This window comes from Hippocampus comes, unplaced genomic scaffold (assembly GCF_001891065.2).
Source record: "Hippocampus comes isolate QL1 unplaced genomic scaffold, H_comes_QL1_v1.1 scaffold112, whole genome shotgun sequence".
Classification (NCBI taxonomy): domain Eukaryota; kingdom Metazoa; phylum Chordata; class Actinopteri; order Syngnathiformes; family Syngnathidae; genus Hippocampus; species Hippocampus comes.
The window spans coordinates 2,061,524-2,084,251 of NW_017805841.1; the positions used below are offsets into that span (position 1 = coordinate 2,061,524).

The 22,728-nt window shown below is 41.1% G+C and overlaps 1 protein-coding gene and 1 long non-coding RNA gene across 5 annotated transcripts; one reads left to right on the forward strand and one right to left on the reverse strand.

Annotated features, from left to right (window-relative positions):
• Window positions 1-417: 417 nt before the first annotated feature.
• Window positions 418-13,179, forward strand: LOC109526788 (adenosylhomocysteinase 2-like). 4 transcript variants are annotated; one of them, XM_019888296.1, is made up of 17 exons: window positions 426-932; window positions 4,980-5,091; window positions 5,251-5,388; window positions 5,723-5,823; window positions 6,676-6,778; window positions 6,874-6,968; window positions 7,105-7,211; window positions 7,397-7,513; window positions 7,600-7,663; window positions 8,339-8,427; window positions 8,528-8,598; window positions 9,954-10,048; window positions 10,882-10,980; window positions 11,884-11,952; window positions 12,343-12,421; window positions 12,502-12,622; window positions 12,729-13,179. In XM_019888296.1, the coding sequence occupies exons 1-17, from the start codon at window positions 666-668 to the stop codon at window positions 12,733-12,735; spliced, it is 1,734 nt and encodes a 577-aa protein (XP_019743855.1). In that variant the 5' UTR covers window positions 426-665; the 3' UTR covers window positions 12,736-13,179. The 4 variants fall into 4 exon arrangements, with proteins under 4 accessions (XP_019743858.1, XP_019743856.1, XP_019743855.1 ...); XM_019888298.1 differs by lacking the exon at window positions 426-932 and adding an exon at window positions 3,112-3,242; XM_019888297.1 differs by lacking the exon at window positions 12,729-13,179 and having other exon boundaries at window positions 423-932; window positions 12,502-12,626.
• Window positions 11,912-19,581, reverse strand: LOC109526791 (uncharacterized). Its single transcript, XR_002170412.1, has 3 exons — window positions 19,487-19,581; window positions 18,835-19,012; window positions 11,912-11,988 (listed from the first exon to the last, which is right to left on the reverse strand). It is a non-coding gene; the product is annotated as an uncharacterized LOC109526791 (long non-coding RNA).
• Window positions 19,582-22,728: the final 3,147 nt, after the last annotated feature.

Below are 22,728 nucleotides of genomic sequence, written 5' to 3' on the forward strand. Positions count from 1 at the left end.
CTTTGAGTTCTGCAGGTGGGGCAACAAAGTCGGCGTCCTGAAGGCAGCCATTCAAACTTTGTAAACAAAGCATGTGAGGGGTCTTGAGCATTGCGGAACTGCTAGCCTGCGTGTCAGATGTTCATGAACAGTCAACAGAGTTCCTGGAGGAGTACCAGTTATTTTAGAGCAGAGAGCCACGATTTTCTGTCGGTGGTTTCTGTCCTTAAGGCTGACAGAATGAAACCAGGATCTCGTCCGTGTTAGAGGAGAATTTCAGCAGACTATCAAAAGTTGTGCCCAAGTATTTGTGTTCCTCAACATGCTCCACTGTCTCAGCATCAACTAGCGACTGCTGCAGCTAGCTCCCTCTGCCTGTTGGAAAAGGTCACCACCTGGTACCCCAAGTAAAGTACATATATAGGAAAAAAGATTACGCAAGTTACAAAGTATTTATTACTTCCCACCCCTGTTCATATGTGCCACAATTTGCATTGGGTATTTATTTCTCTGCGTGCCAACAAGCGATGTTTAGCGTGTACACACTGCCACCAGGACTAATTTGCGGCCACTTTACGTTGAAACAAATGCTGTTGTTTGGAGTCAAAACAGCCCTTATGTGCACGCACTAGAGCACTGTTACATCCACTTGAGCAAGAAGTGCTTTACTTGCAAAGTGGAGTCCCATGGCTGAGGAAAAGCAGCTGATGGGAGTCTCCGGAGCGACGCTGCACTTGTCGAGCTCAGGCCACTGTCCTCAAGCAGCAGAAACAGAGGACGAGCGGGACGGATGCGTAGGCGCCGCAGAGGAGCAGGCGATCAAGAGGGGCCCCAACCTGCTGCAGATGCTGAAGGCGGCCGAGAGCAGGTGGGCCCCCCATCCGGGTCAGGGAAGAGAGGGAGAGGAGGCTGGAACGGGGGAAGTCGTCACCGAGGCACTGAAGACTGATATGGTGAGTACAGACGGTGACCAGTGGTGGGAAGTAATTAAGTCATCAAATTTAGTATCCTACTTTACAAGTTTTGTTGGATTTGAGCCTTATTTTGTTTTTGAGTTTTTCTGTGTTCGAGCCGAGCCAACCGCTATGTCTTTCTTTAGGTGTACCACAAAGCTCATTACAAGAGCCCCTTGTCATTGATTGGAGATGTGCTCTGTAAATCCAAGACCTGCTGCTATTTACAGGCAGTCCAACTGAATGGGACTAATTGTATAGATTACACAAAAGCTCAATGATGCTTTGATTTAGGAGTGCACTGACTTATGAGTTTTCTGAGTTACGGGGTGTTACTTGTTTGATTTTTTTCTTTTTATGTCGTGAGACAATATTTGAGTAACAAGCGAGCATCAGAAATGCTGTCAATCATGTACAGTAAAAAAACAAATAGAGCACTTAAGGAAATGTAATCCCTTGGTGTAAAGGCAAGGAAAGCCAAAGTTGCTATTGATTGAATATGACAAATCAAACACACAAATACAAAATAAGAACACTTTCAAGGAGTTGCTGCAGGCCACAATTCACGCACAGAAGCTCATATGCAGACTAACTAGCCAACCCACCTTCTTCAAGCCATTTTCATGTTCATACATTTTTTTTACTTTTGTACATTTCAGAGTCTGTACTTTATAATTTCACTTCAATACAGGACTTGAACAAATACTTTTATCAGACTATTTTTACACAAGTATCTGCGCTTCTATTTCAGTATAGAGTGTGAGTATTTTGTCACCGCTGACAGCGACACACTTGTATATGCTTCTTAGGTTTTGAGTTTTGGGGTGCAACTTGGAAGATGGGCAAGAAGTGTGAGTCTGCATTTAAGCGAGTCAATATTTTATGTTTTAACCTGTACACCTGAGTGAATGTTTGACCAGGCACCAGGAGACACCACATAGACAGGACACTTCAGTGGGTGCACCGAAATAATTTTATGATATTAACACAAAGTACGCAAGTGTCTTCCTGACATTTCCATGCTCTCATCATGAACAGGGTTACGCAAGAGGCTGGAGCCTATCTCAGCTGAGTTCGGGCAAAAGGCGAACTACACTTTGAACTGGTCGCCGGTCAGTTGCAGGGCACACATTGAAACAAACAACCATTCACACGCACATTCACACCGTCACTGAAAACCGATCCTACGCTGCCCACACACAAGTCAGGCGAGCGTACAATTACACCATCAATGGCGCTCAAAGAGTAAATAAGAAAATAGTACTCTATAATATTGACCTCGATTAATGTTTATTTTTTCTTGTGTGGTTTTGGAAGTTCCCTTTTAGAGGGTCAATAAAGTGTTTGAATCTGAAACTATTGGACTTCATATTAACTCATTTACACCCTTTGACGTATAAATACGTCAATTAGCGCATAGCCGTTCCCTCCCAATGACGTATTAATACGTCAATCACGTTTTTTCATGGGGGAGGGTGCAAGAGAGTCTGATGCAACTTCTCACCAAAGGATTAGGCTTGACGGCAATGTTAAATAGCAAAAAAATGGCCATCGGGTAGCAGTGGTGCAAAAATCCACGAGGATCACGCAGCAGAAGTAGTAGAAAGGGCGTATAGTGGAGGAGTAAACAGAATGTAAAAAAAAAAAAAAATGTTGCCACTTTTTTCCTATAATGCAGTGGACATTTGTTACTTCTGTTTGAGTGTGCACCTTGACCAACTGGGGCATGATAATACAGACAGACACACAGAAGAACATTTTATACCTTTCTCAGTTAGATGCAGTAATATATTATTTTTCAAAGGATAAATACATACTGTACCTCTAAATACTGTTATACAGTGTGTGTGTGTGTGTGTGTGTGTGTGTGTGTATATATACATATATATATATATATAGGGACAATTTAGAGTGTGTGTGTGTGTAAATGTACCTTTTCAACACTATGTGACTTGTAATACTCCATATACCAATATTGCCAATTATTACCCATTGCGACTGAAATTGGACTGTGTTCCCAGGGAGGGAATCACGACATGACATTCTTTCTTCCATTGTGTGTAAATTTACACCGAGCCTCAATTTTTTTTTTTTTGATTATCCTCATACAAAGACTGCTTTGAGCGTAGCCTGTGCTTTTGCGAGGCGTGTCTGGTTGCTCTGTGAACTTGTGGCGTCACCTCATGCTTAATGCTTAATACAGCAGTGTGCACTGAGGTCCGCCAAGGTGAAAGCATGAAGAAAGTGTACAGTCTGGTGAATGTGACCAAAGCCAAGGATCAGGATGCTGTACAGTCTGTTCGCATTAAGGTAGTGCTCCCTTTTTTTCTTTGTCTCCTGAAAGACATCATCTTTCAAATGGATGTTATCAAAATATATCTTTCGACATTTATCGACGATTCTTTGCCTCAATGGCCAAATGCATCATTGAATCAAGGATTTTTTTTTTTTTGGACTCCTAAAGTCAAAATGGTATCATGCGTCCTTTCTTTGAACTTTCACCCTCGCCTGCTTGATCTTAAAAAACAATTTCTCAGCTGTTGCAATGTGATCATTAAATTTGGCTGCACGCTGCCGCGCAGCTTGTGTTAAATATTAAGCTGCTTGACTTAAGTGCCACCAAATAGAAGAAAACGGAACCCGCATTCACTCAACTGTGGAGCCACATTTGTAATCATTACCATGGAAAATGCAGCACTGGCCGGCCTTCATTGTTATTATTGGCTCAAAATCATTTGATTTTAAACTAAATTATGTATTATTTTGTGACAATATTGCCTAATTCAGGGTCATTTAGTTGGGACAAGGTCGCAGATTCATTGTATTGTGTTGGGTTGAATTGCACCACACTCAGTCATTAGAGTGACCTTGACGAGAGGTCACAGTAGGGCCGTTAAAAAGATGCGGATTATAATGTAATCTTTTTCACACGTTTTTTTTTTTTTACAAAGAAATGGTAACCTGCCACCGTTGTTTGGCTTGACAAATTTACATAAGAAAGCACTGATAAGCAATTTTGGTACAGATTTCAGCAATGATCATGGCAGCGGGCACACATGATTTGCTTTCAGGGACCACATCAAATGATGTGGCGGGCCAGCTCTGGCCCCACGAGCCTTGAGTTTGAGACCTGTGCTCTACTGGGTTCAAGTCTGGAAATTGACTTGGCCAATGCAAAACCTTCCACTTGCTCACATGAATAATAAGAGGGTACAGAGAAAACGTGCATGTATTTTATTTGCAAAAAAAACATTTCCATCCATTTGAACTGCTTAAAGTTGAACATAAACAGGCCAAAATACGTTGTGCTGTACATTTAGCAGCCAAATATAAATAAAACAAAGAAGGAGAGTTCTCTAAAATGTCTAATAACTACAATATACGAGTATTTTGAATGAACCGCATCAGTAATTCCCATGTGCTTAAAATACTCAAGAAAATGAATACTGTACATGAATTCAATGTGAATTACTACAATGTACAGTATTTGAAATACTTAGAAAGAGGTTCATGCACTTTATCCTTTTTGTAATGACATGTATCATGTTTATTTGAGATATTTCAAGCCAAAGCATTTCAAATATTGAATGAGAATTTTAGATTTTTTTTTGTATTTGACATGTATACTGTCTTGCTGACATTGCAGAAGATTCGGATCATTACATGAGTCCACATGCAGTGGCCATTAGCATTCCCACAACTGGGGGTATCTCACTGACATAGTGACGTTTGTTAATGATCAGGGGAGTCATTAAACTGAACACCAAAATAACTTCTGGTGCCACAAAATTATGCACAAGAAGTAAGTAAAACACACACAACTACTATTACACACGAGGAGAGTACAAAAAAGAGGAACATTAATGCTAAAACTATTAGCTGTATAACAAAGCCATTAGAAGGCTATAGCTATTAACAAATACAGCTAGGTATGCTGGGAAAGTCCTTCTTTTGTCTGGAATGTATCGCCCTCGATAAACAGGAGTTCATTGTTTGACTATTTCATTTAAATGTGTTTTGTTGTTGTTGTTTTTTTTGTTCCAACAGCAAATACAGTTGACGGAGGAGAAACAAGAATTCAACAAGCGTCCGATCAAGGCCGTCCCGTGCTCACTGGCTCGCTCCATCTCGCAGTCGTCCATTGACAGCCACAGTTCAGGTGCCTTTCGTTCATTACTCACCTGTAATTTGTTTAGATGCCCTTTAATTAAAGTTGTACATTTCCACTCTCGTCCCCATCTTAATTATCTTATTTAAAATCATGATTGTGTATAAAGGCAAACATATGGGCCTTACTGTACTGTGTTGTACTGTGCAGTGGGCAGTGCCAGCTCTGAGGATGAGAATTCACCCAGAAACAAGGTCCAGAAGACATCCAAGGGTGTCTCAGACTTTTGCATTAAAAACATCAAACAGGCTGATTTTGGACGTCGTGAAATCTGCATTGCAGAGCAAGGTGAGGAAAAGACTTAAAATGTATGTTCACATGCTCAATCTCACACACACACGCACGCACGCGCACACACACACACACACACACACACACACACACACGCGCACACACACACACACACACACACACACACACACACACACACAAACATTCAGTTATTAACGCACTCACTCAAACACATACAGACATACACAAAAACACTCTGGCAAACCCACACTTGCTCCCTCACAAATTCATTTCCCATCGCACATCTCATCCACACACACAAACGCTCATTTCCACTCGCTCTCACACAAACACACACATTTTGCTTTTCATGGTGCTGGTGTCTACTCAGAGATGCCCGCTTTGATGGTTTTGAGGAAGAAGGTTGGTGGGGAGAAACCTCTGGCAGGAGCCAAAGTGATTGGCTGCACGCACATCACGGCACAAACTGCGGTAAGCACCCTTTCTCAACCCTCGGTCAAAAAGTCACAAAATATTGAAATGATGAGCTGGTCTCAAACTGCAAAGATTGGAATGTAGTCTGTGCATGGAAGTGCACATCCGTAAAGTCAAAGTTGAATCTTAGCTGCTACATTGCTAGCATGAGTTACTCATGATGTTGATGTCGTATTCTGTGTAATTTGCAAATATGAGAGGTGATAAACTTTCGTGTTGATAAGAAATTACAAATTCCACATCAGTCTGGAAAACAATGCTGCATGTGGCTGTTAGCATACTTAGCTCTCACCCGATGAGGACGGAGACCTACGGCGGCATTGCGAGTTCGAAGCCCTACAGTGGGCTGAGTCCACGTAAGACACCACCATTACATACTGTATGTTTCCCCTTGTTTTGGGTCTAGTTCCTTCTGTCCGGCCAAGGAAAGTGTGATATCTGAGTGTCCCTGCAAAGTTGTTGCATGTACACTTGTGTGCACAGCGAATGATTGGTCGAGGCCTCACGGTCACACCTTGTGTCCCTACAGTTTGTGATTGGCTATTCTTGTCAAGGCGTGGGGTGTTTTAAAAAAATTAACTTATTGTTTGTTTGTTTGTTTTCATTAATTTTGTCTAATGAAGGTCTTCTAGCTTTCTGCTAACATAGAATGCAAAAAGCCGATGCGAAAAGCCATTGACCCGCTAAAATAGATAAGCATCGTTCTTACGGCAATTCTAAACCTTCAAACAACTGCAGCTTTAACATTTTAAAAACCGAAGAGAGCGAGAGAAATCACAACTGAGCGTTTCGTGGAGATTCCAATAGTTTGCCAGAATGTGTGTGTGTGTGTGTGTGTGTATTTTCCAGGTTCTGATGGAGACTTTGTCAGTGTTGGGGGCTCAGTGCCGTTGGGCCGCCTGCAACATCTTCTCCACCCAGAACGCAGTAGCAGCTGCTCTGGCAGAAGGAGGTACACAATGATAGGACACTCCGTTTTGTTTCCAAGCACTTGCTGTCTTCTTCATACTGTTATTTCCTGTAATGTACCTACCCCGGCCCACTCAGGTACAGCCGTGTTTGCCTGGAAAGGGGAGTCAGAGGATGACTTCTGGTGGTGCATCGACCGCTGCATTGGTGCTGAGATATGGGAACCCAATGTGGTACAACAGTCACTTTTAATGTAGCTCTTTAAATACTCCATCCATCCATCCATTTTCCGATCCGCTTTATCCTCATAAGGGTCGCGGTCTTTAAATAGTTGTTGATGAAAAGCACCTGTCTATTCGCTGTGGCCAGGTTCTGGATGACGGCGGCGACCTGACCCACTGGCTCTACAAGAAGTACCCGACCCTGTTCAAGAACATTCGAGGCATTGTGGAAGAAAGCGTCACAGGAGTTTATCGGTTAGTTCAGGTTCTATTCAGTAACTATATTCGTGTTTATGAGTTTTAAATAATCGACGGTTCCCCACTAAGCTCCAAGTACTCAGAACTCAAGGCACTCGTACGTCAAGGCACCACTGTCAAACAGCAGAAAGATGGAGATTTATTTTACTTTCATGTCTCATGTCGCACATGTTTTGCATCAGCTTGTACCAGCTATCCAAGGCCGGCAAGTTGTGTGTTCCTGCCATGAACGTCAACGATTCAGTGACCAAGCAGAAGTTTGACACTCTCTACTGTTGCAAGGAGTTGATATTGGATGGGTAAGCGATCATAGTATTTAGGAACACACAAACACACACACACAAATGCTCACACTGACACAGGTGACTGACTGCGCTGCTTTCAGGTTGAAGAGAACCACAGACATGATGTTTGGTGGCAAGCAGGTGCTCGTCTGTGGATACGGTGAGGTCAGTGAACATGAATGTGTGTGTGTGTGTGTGTGTGTGTGTGTGTGTGTGTGTGTGTGTGTGTGTGTGTGTGTGTGTGTGTGTGTGGCAGACCTTTTCATGCTACGCCAAACAAAAATGGCACAGAAGTGGATGAAAGGGTCAATCATTGGAAGAGCATTTCATTTTTCTGCCTGTCACTACATGTCACAGGCATACATAGATGAACACCTACTTGACTTAGAACTTCAATTCATTCCAGAGTTGTGGCTAACTCAAATCAGTCGTATCTCAAATCGACTTTCCCCATTGAAACGAATTGCCATTAATGTGTTCTAACAATAAAGAGCAACCAAAAAAAAAGTAGATTTTTATGTGAAAAAACACACTTCATAGTATTCTACTACATTACAATAAATATACAGTAATAACATAATAAAATAGAATGCAGACGTTTCGTAACTTTGAATTTGCAAGTTTGCATTCGTTTGTTACTTGTTAAGCATGTAATTCTGGTGAGATGTTCTCCTGTGATTTCAAAAAAAGGGAAAAACAATGTTCCCAATTTTTTTGGTTTGGTAAGTTTATGAATAACCACCAACAGAGGGGGCGCCATCGAGCTCTTGCCACATTGGCTCGGGCTGACACTTGCCCCGAGCTACATAAGAGACTGTTCGAATTAATTTCTTGTGCCAGGTTGGCAAAGGTTGCTGTGCCGCCCTAAAAGCGTTGGGTGCTGTTGTGTACGTAACAGAAGTGGACCCCATCTGTGCCCTCCAGGCCTGGTATGCTAAACTACGAAAACAGGCAAATTTCTAGCTAAGCAACCAGGAAATGTCCTCAATGGATCTCAATGAATTTGACACCTCTGCCACATTTTTATAGCATGGACGGCTTCAGAGTGATCCAGCTGAGTGAAGTTGTCCAACACGTTGATGTGGTCATCACCTGCACAGGTACACATGTACACTAATGTTACATAGACACAGACCTGTCCTGTGTTACAGCTCAAAGTTGCAAAAGTGCTCTCATTCTGTATTTGATATGGATATTTGTGTAAAAAAATCACTCTAGTTAGCAGAAGTACTGATTCAACTCCTTTACGTAGAAACATTCAGACACTGAAATGTATTTCGGTCCAAAAGATTAATGAGGACCCACAGGGCCACCATACCTACGTGTCTGTTATGCCAATCATTAATATTTTTCCCACATTAATAAACTTTTTATGCCACTGGCTGGCTCTGTGTAAACCTACTACAGTGGATTCAATAAATATAAGACAACTTACACTAAGGAGCCTTGGGTTGGGCATCGGATCTCGAGAATCGATTGGAATTGTGAGTAACATTCCAATTCTCCCGGAATGATTCACATTTTAAAATTCCGGTTCCCCGTTTCGATGCCCCGTCTGCTGACTGGGATAAGCAATGTACATAGTTGAATGGTTGTTCGTCCTTGTGTGCCCTGCGATTGACTGGCACCCAGTTCAGGGTGTCCCCCGCCTACTGCCCAAAGGCAGCTGGGATAGGCTCCAGGATCCTTTTGAGGATCAAGCAGATCGGAAAATGGATGGATGGAAAGATGGATGGATAATTACACGATAAATAATTCTTGAAAGTGTAATATATACTCTTGTGAAGATAAAATAAATAACGTAAATTCAAGTGTATAGGTTTGATACTGATACTGTGAACAATAACCCTGTGGGAAATTCCCAATTTTGTAATTTGTAACATTTTTAAAAGTTACAAATGAACAGAATTACATTTATTGACAAGTTCACAGTATTTCATCTGAAAATAACTGATTGGCTTTGGCATTTACGTCAGGAGTGTGCCAACATTTTCTTCCAAGGGCCACATACTCCAAAATAAGAGAAAGGATGTACGGTATACGAAAAAAATCAACTGGGTAATTAAGCAAAACAATAAATTTTCAGAATTTTAGGCCGACCAATAGTCCTACCGAATGATGACAGATGAGAACAAACTGCTTTTCTCTTTGTTACTAACCAGTGTAGAAAGTAAATGCTGTACTGTAGTACAATGCAGACAAACGGCACAGGCTGTTGAAACCAGAATCAAAATGATGAACCGGAAGTGTACTGTAATTGTTTTAGGGATACAATTGCCTAGGGCTAGCCCTGATGCCGACCTAGCTTTGAGAGGGATGGTTTTGATACACTAATGTCCGCTTTATAATGCTTCACATCGACTTCATATAGCATACCACAAACTAATTTCCTCAAATCATCATTTCTCCATTTCAAATATTCCACCATGAACCCTTTAATTGTTTTCCCACTCAGGTAACAAACACGTGGTGGCCAGGGAACATTTGGACAGGATGAAGAATGGCTGCATCGTCTGCAATATGGGGCACTCCAACACAGAAATAGATTTGGTATGATCTGATATTTGCGCGGGAACGCAGTTCACTCTGGACTGGTCTTCAGCCAATGACAAGGCATGACAAAAATATATAAAATGAATTTTTTCTAAATCTGAGATGCAATTAAACTTTTCTAGATGATTTTTTTTTTTTGCAGATTCTGAATCTGCCCGTGTTTTCTCTCTAGCAATTCAGATTTTCAAGTCTTTTTTTAATGTATTTCCATATATTTTGTAATGCATATGAATTCAGTCACGTTGTGCAACAGGTGGAATTTTTTTCTGAAAGTCCATAGCTTTAAATTTCAACGCATGGTATAATCCATATTGCGCAAGCTTATTAGGTGAAGTTTAAAAACAAAATATGAAAATCCATTAAAAGCCTGGTGTCCTCGAAAAAAAGTCAAGGCCACTTTCAAAATTAGTGTCCAAACTATATCAGGGGACACATCAAGCCATCTTTGATTAAAATTTGCTGTTTAATGTCATAGAATGTCCAGATCACAACAGACGTGTTTTGCTGGTCAAACTGGGATGTGGCAAATTTTGCTCTGATGCACCACAGTGTGAAAATATGCTGACGTTAGCTGTGAGGACAAATTTAAAATGTGATTGCTTCGAAAAACACTCCAATTGCCATTGGGAAAAGTGTTCAAGTTGCATCAGCCAGCACTACTAATTCTGAAGGCCCTGGGCAGATTCCATTGACATGGCAACGTAAGGAAATTGAAATCTGATTGGACGAAAAAAACCAAAAGTCCAACTTCCACATAATGTAGTGGAAGCAGTGCTGCTGAGAAAAACTTTATGATACGAAGACAACGGCTTGTTGTTGTGTTTTGTCAGGCGAGTCTGCGTACTGAAGAGCTGCGGTGGGAGCGCGTGAGACCTCAGGTGGACCACATCGTATGGCCAGATGGAAGGAGAATCGTCCTGCTTGCCGAGGTGATGCCACTAAACTGTTGATCTATACCAGCTACGATAGAAATGTAACCCATGAAGCAGACGACACCCAAGAACACCTGAGCCCGACTTATTTAGGGTTGATGAGTAGTGTAGTGTATCTGAAACCTAAAATCGGCAAATGGGTTATGAAGCTTTGTGGTTTAAGTGGGGTTTAGTTCATCTCTCCCATGATCGGATGGATGATATGTGAATCTTTTAAAACGACTAATGACCATGAAAATGAGACATGGCATTTTATGTCACATTAAAACGCATAGTAAAAAATATAAATACACTTAAATAAGAAATATGCGCCATCAAGTGGGATAAGATCTGTCATATGTTATACGAGGTTTTAAAAAAATCCATGGCAGAATTGTAAATTTTACTCCCAAAAATGTTTCCGAGTGAGTTTCAATCATCAAATGGTGTGGTTTGTCCTATATTAAGCAGGAAAACTTTAAATGGGCGAATGAGCATCATGCTTTTCATGGGTCATCCAACCTACTTGAATCTGTCCTCTGATTGGGCAGATGCGATGTTCAGTAAATCAATTCAACTAACCAATGATCATTGAGGATAAACACGTGATGTTTTCACCTCACATCAAAACTCAAAAAGTAAGTACACCTAAATAAGAAATAAACACCGTCAAGTGTCTTGGATAAAATAATCTTTTTTTTTCTGCCAAATTGTAACATGGTGATTTCAAGTCAAAAAATCAACTAGTTTTTGCTAAATAAAGCAGCTAGCATTAGCGTACGTGTCATTGAGCTTCCCGGTTTACGTGGGTCTACCTAACTGCTTTAATTAGCCTGCTGTCTGATTTGATGAATGAGATGTGGATCGTATAAGATGACCAACGACTGCAGGTGTCTCTTGTCTCTCTTATTCTCACTTCAGGGTCGTTTGCTGAATCTGAGCTGCTCCACTGTGCCCCCCTTTGTCCTGTCCGTCACTGCCACTACTCAGGTGTGTGACCCGCACACACACTTATTGCTCTTTATTCTGTGGACAAAAGTGCAAGTATTGTGAATGGAGATGATTAGAGATTCTACTCTTGACTCGTGGTTGGTTCAAGGAGACATAGGATGCATTTTTTTCTTTCATGTGTCACCGCTGAAAAGCGAGCACCCACAAAAAACAATCAAAGCAATTAACTTGTGGAGGCAGTGGTTCAGAAATTGTACAGTACTTTTGAACGTACTAAATAATCCTTAAAGTCTGTTCACACTCCCTAACAATCAAGAAATGGGATAAGGCATAACATCACTTGGAGCAAAGGAAGATGCTGGTGCTCGCACAGTTCTCCAAATAAGAAGCAAAGCAGTGGAATTTTGACTGCCACTCCTAAATGTTCAGGCTCTGGCCCTCATTGAGCTGTACAATGCTCCAGAAGGACGTTACAAACGGGATGTCTACCTGCTGCCAAAAAAGATGGGCAAGTTCTTTAATGTTAATTGATATTGATATGAACACAAAATCCCCCTAGTTATGAAATGTGAATATTTATTTTCACAGATGAATATGTGGCCAGTCTTCACCTTCCTGGCTTTGAAGCTCACCTCACTGAGCTGACTGACGAGCAGACCAAGTACTTGGGCATCGGCAAGCATGGACCCTTTAAACCCAACTATTACAGGTGACATAAACACACACACACACACACACACACACACACACACACACACACAAAACATTACATTTTTACAATTTTTTGTGGCTCACTAAAACCTTTTTTGAGGCAGGTATTGACACCTGGACTCCGAAGACAACCTGTTTATGTGATGTTATTACTCTGAATATTTCCTTGAAGTCTACATTTATCACAGTGCACTCATGAAGGGATAATAAAAGGTTAGAAATATATACTGTGTATGTAGGTTCTATTTTTTATTCAAAAGAATTCATCGGTTTGTTGAAATGGGAATGTGGAAATTAGTTGCTGTCATGCAATGTTAACTTTCTAAAGCTGTCAGAGAATTATTAGCAGGCTGGCCAAGAGCAGTCTTTTAGGCAGGAGTGAGGGGAGGGCAGAAGAGAAGTGGCAGTAAAACAGGCCATAATCCAGATGTCAGAAATGCATGGAGGTGGAACAACCCAATCTCCCGAAGTCTTTGTGAGCACTATATGAACTGATTAGCAATATGTGGTTAAAGGTCAATAAAATAAAGTTGCCGATATGTTTATCACAATGATTGTTGGTCCCGGAGTATTATTGATAAGGTTTACCATTTGCAGCATTGGGACACAGTCTCAGTCTGACAGACAGGTGGCGCTCACGCTGTCATTTGACATTACACAGAGAATCCCCCAAAATACAAATTAGCATCTTAAGGTCCATGTACTAGTACAGGGGTGTCAAACTCATTTCACATTGTGGGCCACATACGGACTCGGTAGATGTCAAGTGGGCCAGACCATTAACATTATACCATACTGTGCTATGAATCACCAAAATATCATCTCTTTCCTTTGTTTTGGTCTCAAGAAGCATTGAATGGTGCTTTCATATCATTTGCTGCGTTGGGTCTATCTCAGTGACAGACTGAGACTGCTGTTTTCTTCCCCGATCAAAACAATGTTGTCTTTTACTGTGATCAAAACAGGGTGCCCCCTAGCGGATAATCCACGAATTTCATTTTATTTAAAATATTCATTCTGTGTCTTTCATGCATTTTTTTTTCACTTTTAAATCATCCCGCGGGCCGGATCAAACCTCCTTGGGGGCCGGTTCTGGCCCGCGGGCCGTATGTTTGACACCCCTGTACTAGTACAATTTTTGTTGTCACCAGTATGGGCAGGTCAGGGCACTATTCGAACAACTGACTGATTTGTAATTTTATGAGAGTATTCTAATTTAACCCTTCCATGCACCAATAATGATAACCTGTAATCTGATAACGTGATAAATTAGGAACCGTTGTCCCTAAAAGGCATTTAGAGTCTGATATGGAAACAAAATCAAATGTTAATTGAAGAAGCCAAAGAGGTCATTGAACACAAAAAAGCTCAATTTAAAAATATTTGTCTTCAAAAACAAACTACAACATTTTCACCCAACTACAAGTATATAAGTATGATTTCGAAAGTGTCGTCCGTATACAGTATTGCTTGAAAATGGCTCTGGCTCTTCACCGGGCGGACAAATTGGTGTGAAGCTGTTGTCATGTAAATTAGCCAAAAGGTGACACCCAGAGACTCAAATACAGTAAAAGCATACAAGCCATTATAAAATCAAGTTTCCATAAAATATCACCTTAAAAGCTCCATATATCATTCACACAAACAACCCCCCCACCAAAAAAATGCCCACAACTCAAATAAACGTTCGTATTAAAAGCTTTCATCCATCACTGAGCCGACAGTCTGCAAATTGGGTTACACCAGCTCAGTTTTCACTTCTTTCTGCAGTCTCATTAATCATCCGCATCCAAAAGCGGCGTAACATCATTAGTGCAAGTCCGTCAGAGGGTCGAGGGCTTCTGCATGTAGGAAATGACATTACTGCTGATTTTTTTGTAGCCCCTTTGACCCACGTCGAAAAACAAGACGACTTCCTGGGTACAGAACTCACCATTGCAAAGGTGAGGGCTTGGGTTGAGTTTGGGTTAAGTCACGTCACGTCAATCGGCATCTGCTATCCTCTATCGTTGAGTTATTGTCTGTCTGAGTAACAAACTCCTAATAATACTGCATTATTTCTACATCACTCTTATCCAGAGTCCTGTGGCCCTCAATTACATTTAGGAACAAACATTACAGTATAGTGCTCATGCAAATGTACAAAAAGGTCATAAAACGGTCATTAGGGCTTTAGCACGACACAAGCAATCAACTTTAATGACGCCACTTATTCTCTTGCATTACTCGTGCGTCCATGTGTGTGTGTGTGACCAGTTGATAATCCATTGGTTAGTAAAGCTCAATGACAGATGGTCACTGGAGTAACCAAGAAGTCTCAGGATTCAGTGTGTGCGTGTGAATGTGTGTGCGTGTCCTTCTCTCTTCCCAATCAGGGATTCTCCTTAAAGAGCTTTTGATGCATCACTACACACGCTAATCACGTGTAGCAGCTGTCAGCCGACCTCTCCCTCCTCTATTTCATTGGTCAGGTTGAATGGAAACATTGTTGCTCTGTTACTGGGTGGATTGATGAATGGATGGTCATCATTTCAACATTTACTGGTTGGCTGTTAGGTTGTTGGAAGAATAGATTGATTGATGTACGAATGAAGGATCGTTTCACAATCCATCCATCCATCCATTGATCCTTTCAATCATTGTGCATGCAGTGGATGGATGAATGGGAATCAACCACCGATGCTGACTTATTCATTGACAATTAATTGACTGACTGGCTAGTTGATTGAATGACAGTCAATCTGGCTTACTGACTGATTGACAGACTGACCGGCAACTGACTTACTGAGTAACTCACTGACTGATATATTGATTGAGGAACCGATTTTCAACTTTATTTCATAACTGCATAGAAAGTGCTGCACATTAAGTAAAATCAGACATATAAAAACAAAGACAAAACAATAAATTAATCCTGAATGAATGACTTATTGAACAACTGGTGATTTTCTGATTGGAGAAACTGAATGACTTTCGATTAATTAAAAAATTAACCGACTGATCAACTTGACTTATTGAATGATTGAGTAGCTAACTGACCTATTGATCTACTGAGCAAGATACCATCTGACTGACCACTGTATTGGCTGACGTATTGATGGATTGATTGATGGACTAAAAACTGACCAAGTCATTTATTTACTGAGCGTTTGATTGATTTATTAGATTGATTGGTATCTATGGACAAAGTGCAGTCGAATGGTGCGCATGGTTGGAGTTTCCATTCCTTTGGTATTTTCATAGAGACTCGCTGTTCGAAGCGGGCGGTTAGCGCTGTTGTGGGCGTAAACATAGCCAATAAAAGCATCTCCTCTCATTCCCTTTAAATTTGGCACAAGAGAGGTACACAGTCTTTGACATGGCGGGATAAGAGATTGATTACATTTATAAGGAAGTTTGTAAGCAGACCCGCACAGGCGGATGATGCAAAGTTGGCCAGGGTGAGCACAGATTACTGATAAGGAGTGGGCACATGGAAATGGTCAGTTGAAGACTGTCATTTTCTTAAAAAGACAATCTAGTCATGTCCTCCAGTAGTCGTCATGTTGTTCTGAGACTGCAGACCACTCAGGAGGGAGATGGTATCTGCAAAGCCCTCGCTGATGCGCCTGTCGTCACTCATAATCCTTTTTGGTCACTTGTATATTCTGTATTTCTTCACCAATCAACGGTTTGTCCAAAAAAAAGCCAGACTGTGTGGAACTCTGTTGTAGTCTCTCCATCAGTTTTTTGGCAAGTCTAGAACCACCGGACCCTTCCACGCCACCAGAGTGAGTTCTACTATTGCCAAGCACCGCAAGAGAGCCGCCAGGTCATCCAGACCTGTGCGACGGGACGGTTTCAGGTTGCATCCTCGCAAAGATCCAGAAACAGCAACAACAGACTCTTCCAAAGACCGTGCAATTGATCAGCCTGGTAGTTTGTCATTCAATGCCCTGTCTGAGGCCACTGGACATAGACACCAACATGAGGTCAAAGAAAACACAAGCACTGACGGATGTCCGTCTTGTCCTATAGTGGCACCATACATAACTGCTCAAGCAGAGACACGCAAAGCAAAAATGTGCTGGTGCCAAAATGGGCAAAGTAGAGCAGACACACTTGGACAATCCCAGACAAAAGGATTCTGATGGAGGTTCTGTCTCAACTCTGTTTATGGCCCGTTGATAATTCACTGCTAATCTGATGAGACAGTGAATATTACCAGTGCCATACACAGAAGAGGAGAAGATACGTGTGGAGCATCTGTGAACAATTTCTTCCGATTTTTTATTTTCTAGTCATGATTATAATGGTTAGGGCAGTGGTTCTTTACCTTTTCATAGGTACCGGACCCAACCAGTTAATATGCACATTCACCGAACCCTTCATGAGTGAAAAAAATATATTTTACAAAATCAAGATAAAAATAAATTCATAAATAAATTATTAAAAACAGAAAAAAGTAAATAAAATTTCAAGAAGTATATATATATATATTTTTTTATTGTACGACGTACTCTCACAACAGTCACACGTTGACTACTCAGCGAACTAAATTTCGCAGCAATGATTGGACAAGCAATGTCATGTGATCATCTGCAGCCAGTGATGGCCAAGTGGGTGTGTCATAACTAATTAACATGTTGAGTCGTGTGTGTCTTACCCTCCATGGCAGAGGCTCCGTCGAACCCTTGAGACCGACTCACCGAACCCCTGGGGTTCTATCGAACCCACGTGAAGAACCACTGGGTTAGGGGAAACGTACCGGGGTAAAAATACAGTGGGGGATAGGGACTGGGTCGGCCCGCAAATAATGAAGGTCCGCATGTACTGTGTGTGTGTGTGTGTGTGTGTGTGTGTGTGTGTGTGTGTGTGTGTGTGTGTGTGTGTGTGTGTGTGTATACGGGTGTGTGTGTGTGTGTGTGTGTGTGTGAAAAATAAATAGACATTTTTTTCACACCTGAGTCTGAATCCAAGTCACTTGATTTTGAGGATCTACTGTCTACATTCAATACCTTGGCAATGTATTAAGGAGTGCCCTGCAATTGGCCAGCAACCGGTTCAGGGTGTCCCCCGCCTACTCCCCAAAGACAGTTGGGATCGACTCCAGCACCCCCCGCGACTCTTGTGAGGATAAAGCAGATCGGAAGATGGATGGATGGATGGGTGGATAGATGTATTAAGGAGAAAAAAAAAAAAAAAAAAAAAAAAAAAAAGAGTGCTTCCAACCTATACCAAAATGACACCTTTTATTCTATATAGCTTGTGGGGCACTGGTTTAAACTAAGTATGACTTTTAAATCATTTGGGGGGAGCGACACATCCGTTTTTCAGGCCGCGTAATAAATTAGTTTTGTTAAACGCAGATCTATGCTTTCTGCCACGCGAGATGCTCTATTTGCACACATTGTAAGTCACAGTTGCACTTTCCACATTAAAATATCCTTGTAGTTACATTTGTGTGTGCACACACATATGTTTATATATGTATATATACAGAGTGTTGTTGGGCAGTGAGAAGCCGGTCTGCCTCTTCCATTGATTCTGGCTGTGGGGGATGATGTGCTAAGTGATTTTTGAGACGCTCCAAATTACTCCCAAAGCGGGGTCTCATCTTCCTGTTTCCGGGTGAGATCAATAGAGTAAAAAGCTTGAGAGGGACAGCGAGCGAGACGGGGGGGAGAGATGACATCTTGCTTGCTATTTGTGCTGAGTGATAATTACATTGTCTGCGAGGAATCTGATGATGCTGATGAGTGCTCGCGTCTTTGTACTTTTCATCAAGAGTGGAATCAAATGTATTCAAATCTTCCTAATCAAGGCTAGAGTGGATGGTAAAACATTTGAGGGGGAACAAAAAAAAAAAAAGTATAATTTTCACATGTGGGCAGCACGGTAGTGTACCGCTTAGCATGCTTGTCTCAGAGTTGAGATGTTCTGAGTCCTTCTGTGCATACGCTTCCTCACCCATTCCCAAAGCATGCATGTTAGGTTCACCAAAAACTAAATTGTCCATAGGTCTTAATGTAAGCATGAATAGTTTGTCTACGTGTGCCCTGCGATTGGCTGGCGACCAGTCCAGGGTGTCCCCAAAGGGAGCTGGGATGGGCTAGAGCTCACTCGCCAACCTAAAAAGGATCTCGCTTCACATTTGGAATTTAAGTCACCATTAAAATAATATTTGAAGACAAATGACATCGCCATTAGCTAATTTCTTGACATTCTTACCTTGCACAGATCCCAAATCCTCAAAAGTCAGATGTCGTCATGCTTGAGTTTAAGAATGGAGCAGAGGACTTGTGTGCGCTCCGGAAGATTTTCTTGTGAGGAGGCAATTAGCTACTAAGCATCTTACTCCAGCAGAAGCATCGTAATCCATGCTAGCCCTCTTCTTTCTGCACCTCCCCTAGATACAGGTAGATTTTAAAATGATGGACTTCAATACGATTCGTGGAAAACCCATTACAAGAACAACAGTTGTTGGACTTGTGTACTGAATTATTTTATGAAGAGTGTTCTAGTAGAGAGAGTTGAAAGTAACTATAAAATAAATGCTCAAACGCTAGCGGTATGTGAAAGAATTTTAACACTTTTAAGACTTTTAACAAATGTCTAAACTATACATAATGTCACAGTTGCTTAAACTTTTTGTGTAGTACATTTGTTAAGAGCATTTCAGTTTTATCCAACTGTGAACTATGAAGCAATATGTGTACTTAATAAATGTTTTAAAACTGCCCCCCCCCCCCGTCTCTCTTTAATCCAAGTTTTATGTGCAATAAATCTTGATGGAAACTACAGTGGTTTAGAAAATGTACTTTTTAGGATTAAAACCTCTACCTTGCTGGAGTGAAAAGATCCGTGCGAAAAACACGTTTACCATCATCCACGGAGCGGTTGTGACGTCCTCCTGCAGCCCGGCCACGGCACTTCTTTCTCCCGCAAAGTTTCTCTGACCACCCGCCAATCCTCCGGTCCTCGTTATGTATCCTCCTTAGGATCACTCACCTGCTGTCGGTGATTATTAGATTGCGCTCGGGTGTCGGGGGCGAGCGAGCGAGAGAGCGAGCGAGCGATCGAGAGAGCGAGAGAGAGAGAGAGAGAGAGAGAGAGAGAGAGAGAGAGAGAGAGAGATCAAGAACAGGTGAGTCATCCTTGACAAACTGCGTGTGTCCGACTGGGACGCTCCAGGTTTGGATTACAAACGTTCCAAAAGTTGACACCGAAACCCACTCGTGGAGTCTTTTGTGCATCCTGCTCGCCTGCATGCATCATGGAGCAGATTTTAATACCTATATGTTCAATGGACATAGTGTTGCCTTTGTGTGCACGCCAAGGCTGTACGAAATTCATAAGTGAATTCAGAATGGCCCCTACATTCCGATTCAATTCTCGAAATTGAATGAGAATTGAGGTGACAAAAAAGCGGAATAGCAATTGAAATTTAAACTGCCGGAATTAGATTTGAAATTTCATGAAATGAAAGAAACAAAAATGAATATTTCATAAGATCATCATTGCCACTACAACGTTACTGTATAGCACAAAAATTAACTTTTAGAGGTTATGCCATAATTTCATTGGGTCATTAACTAACATAGGAGTCCAGAGTCAATGTTAACAGTAGAAATTGTGTAGACATACTGCAAAAGGGCAATTCATCCGGTATACAGTACCTGAAAGAGTTGTATACCCCCTACCCCGAAAATGCCTTGACAAAAATAATGCTTATTTTTGATTGTAACTAATAGAGGGAGTAGTGTTGGTTAATAACTGTTTATTTTTTAACACTTCTGTATGTTTGACTGTAGTTATAGTTTGGAATCGCAACGGCTGTAATTCTAACTATGATGCCCTCCAGTGGACAAATGAGACAACATTCTAACACGAGTGGGCTCTTGGTTTGCTCCAATTATGACGACGAAACCCGAAATTGCGTGCAAACCGGAATACGCCGTAGTCATTGGCTGTTTATTTATAGAACAAGTCTCCATTGTGTGCGAGTGATAAATTAATACAAGTGTAAACGTGTGAGTGTTGCAGCTGCGACAATTGAATTTCCCTCACGAGATGTATTAGGTGTATCTGTTTTTGATTTATCTGGGCCCCGCTAATGTATTTTATAATTACACGCTTGTGTGAAAAACACTTCTGGACCATAAATTTAAAACGATCAAACGAAAACCAGCTTGACAGAGTTGCTGTCTATTTTAAACGTTATGATTTTTATGTTTTAACTTTAGCCACATAAAAATGTTCTTGTACATAAAGCATATTTGACAATAAAGATGACCTTGACCTAAACAGCAAACGAACAAATTACCTTGATTGGTAATTACTTGCTAGCGTTCACAATTTAGATTGCTAGCTAATTACTGGTACCAAGCTAATTATTTAACTAGTTAGCAGACTTTGTAAAACAAAACAAAACAAAAAATGTTCATGTTCGGCTAATACAGGTACAGTAATTCGGTAAGTCAGCAATGGATATCAGCACCATCGTAAATTATCAACACTTTGTAGTCATAATGCATGTTGACAAAGCTAAATCTCTGTTATGCATTATGAAAATGACACCAAGACATTGTGTGATATATGCTTTTTTTATTTCTTTCAAGTTACAAGAGGACATTTATTACCTTTATTTTTGTAAAAAAAAAAAAAAAAGACAAATATTGAATATCTGACTTGCATTTTGACCGGGAGGAGCACAAAAGAAAAAAAAGGTATCAAATATGTCAGCGGGAAACATACACACACATATGTAAATATGTGTGTGTATATATGTATGTGCACGCACGTGTGTGTGTGTGTGTGTGTGTGCGCGTGTGTGTGTGTGTGTGTGTGTGTGTGTGTGTGTGTGTGTGTGTGTGCGTGCATGCTGATGAGCCAGGTGTTTTTTTTTTTTATTTGGAACAATTTATCACGACTAATGCCTAGTTCCCAAATATGGATTACCGGGTATCTGGCCAAATTTGAAAATTATGTTTCCCTTCTTCTGAGTAAAGTCAGAAAAGGCCTGATTATCGGTCGGCTGTCGCGAAAAGATTATCGTAAGTGATTATCTTGTGTCATGGGGTGTGTTAATTGTTTTTACTTCCTGACTACTCAGAGAATGGCCAGGGGCCGCAATTTGACATTCTTCACCATGTTCCTATTCCGCCCTGATCGCTCCATTGTCTGCTAAGAGTGCGCAGACGTCAAGTAGAAAAAGATGTAAGAGTATTTATATATTTGCATTTAAAGTCCGACTTGACATCCAGAGTGTGGACAGGGGCTTCGTTTTGGCATGACCATTTTAGCACGCCTTGTTGTTGGGGCATGGAAGCACCCATGATTTCCCAGTGCAATATATTCCAACCACTGGACGCTTCAGGCGGATATATTTTTGTGGCCCAAACTGTTATTTACGTGTCGGCATTACAAAGAAGCAAGACAAATTCGCATCCATTTATATAGATTGTAGTAGAATTTGATTTGAGAGTTGAGCGAGGTGTAGATTCAGCACATTCTGGGGACACACCCAAAATGTTTGACCGTGGAGAGAATGACTTGAAATTTCATGATTTTGAAGCCTTGTTTTCTACACTTCAATTTTTCACTTAACACTTTTGTCATTCAAATGTGGCAGTTGTTAGCAACACACTTGTCTGTGCTGTCAAATTTGAAAGACATTTCTTTTCACTTGAAATGGACTTTAATATGATCAACATATGTGCACCCCACTCTAGAACTATTCATCCAAGGATGATTGCAAGAATTATATGAACTTTTTTTGAGTTTCCAAAGTCTATAAAAATCTTGAGTGCAGGTGTCTTTCCCTGACAGGAATCAAATGAAAGATGCATTCAAACATAACAGTCAATTTACCATAGTATCTATGCGTCAGTATTACTACCTTTTCTGAGTGTAGATCTACTTCATTTTTGGTCCTGCTGCAATCAGCCGTCAAACTAGCAACTGACCAAAAGAAGTATTGTTGGAATGTGGAATGGCTGTAGGTGGAATAAAAAAAGAGCACTTCAATTGGACAATGTAACATTTTACATTTTGCATATAAGATCTGATTGAAACGAGTCCAGTCCTACTCCTTCTCGTCTTCACAGGAACCCAAACATGTAC

What these genes read in the sequence shown, in the direction of transcription:
- LOC109526788 (XM_019888296.1), top strand. Translation starts at nt 666, where the DNA reads ATGGCTGAGGAAAAGCAGCTGATGGGAGTCTCCGGAGCGACGCTGCAC. An exon ending in ACATCACGGCACAAACTGCG is followed by an intron (nt 5,824 to 6,675) that starts GTAAGCACCCTT and finishes TGTATTTTCCAG; the next exon opens with GTTCTGATGGAGACTTTGTC. An exon ending in CCTGCTGCCAAAAAAGATGG is followed by an intron (nt 12,422 to 12,501) that starts GCAAGTTCTTTA and finishes TTATTTTCACAG; the next exon opens with ATGAATATGTGGCCAGTCTT.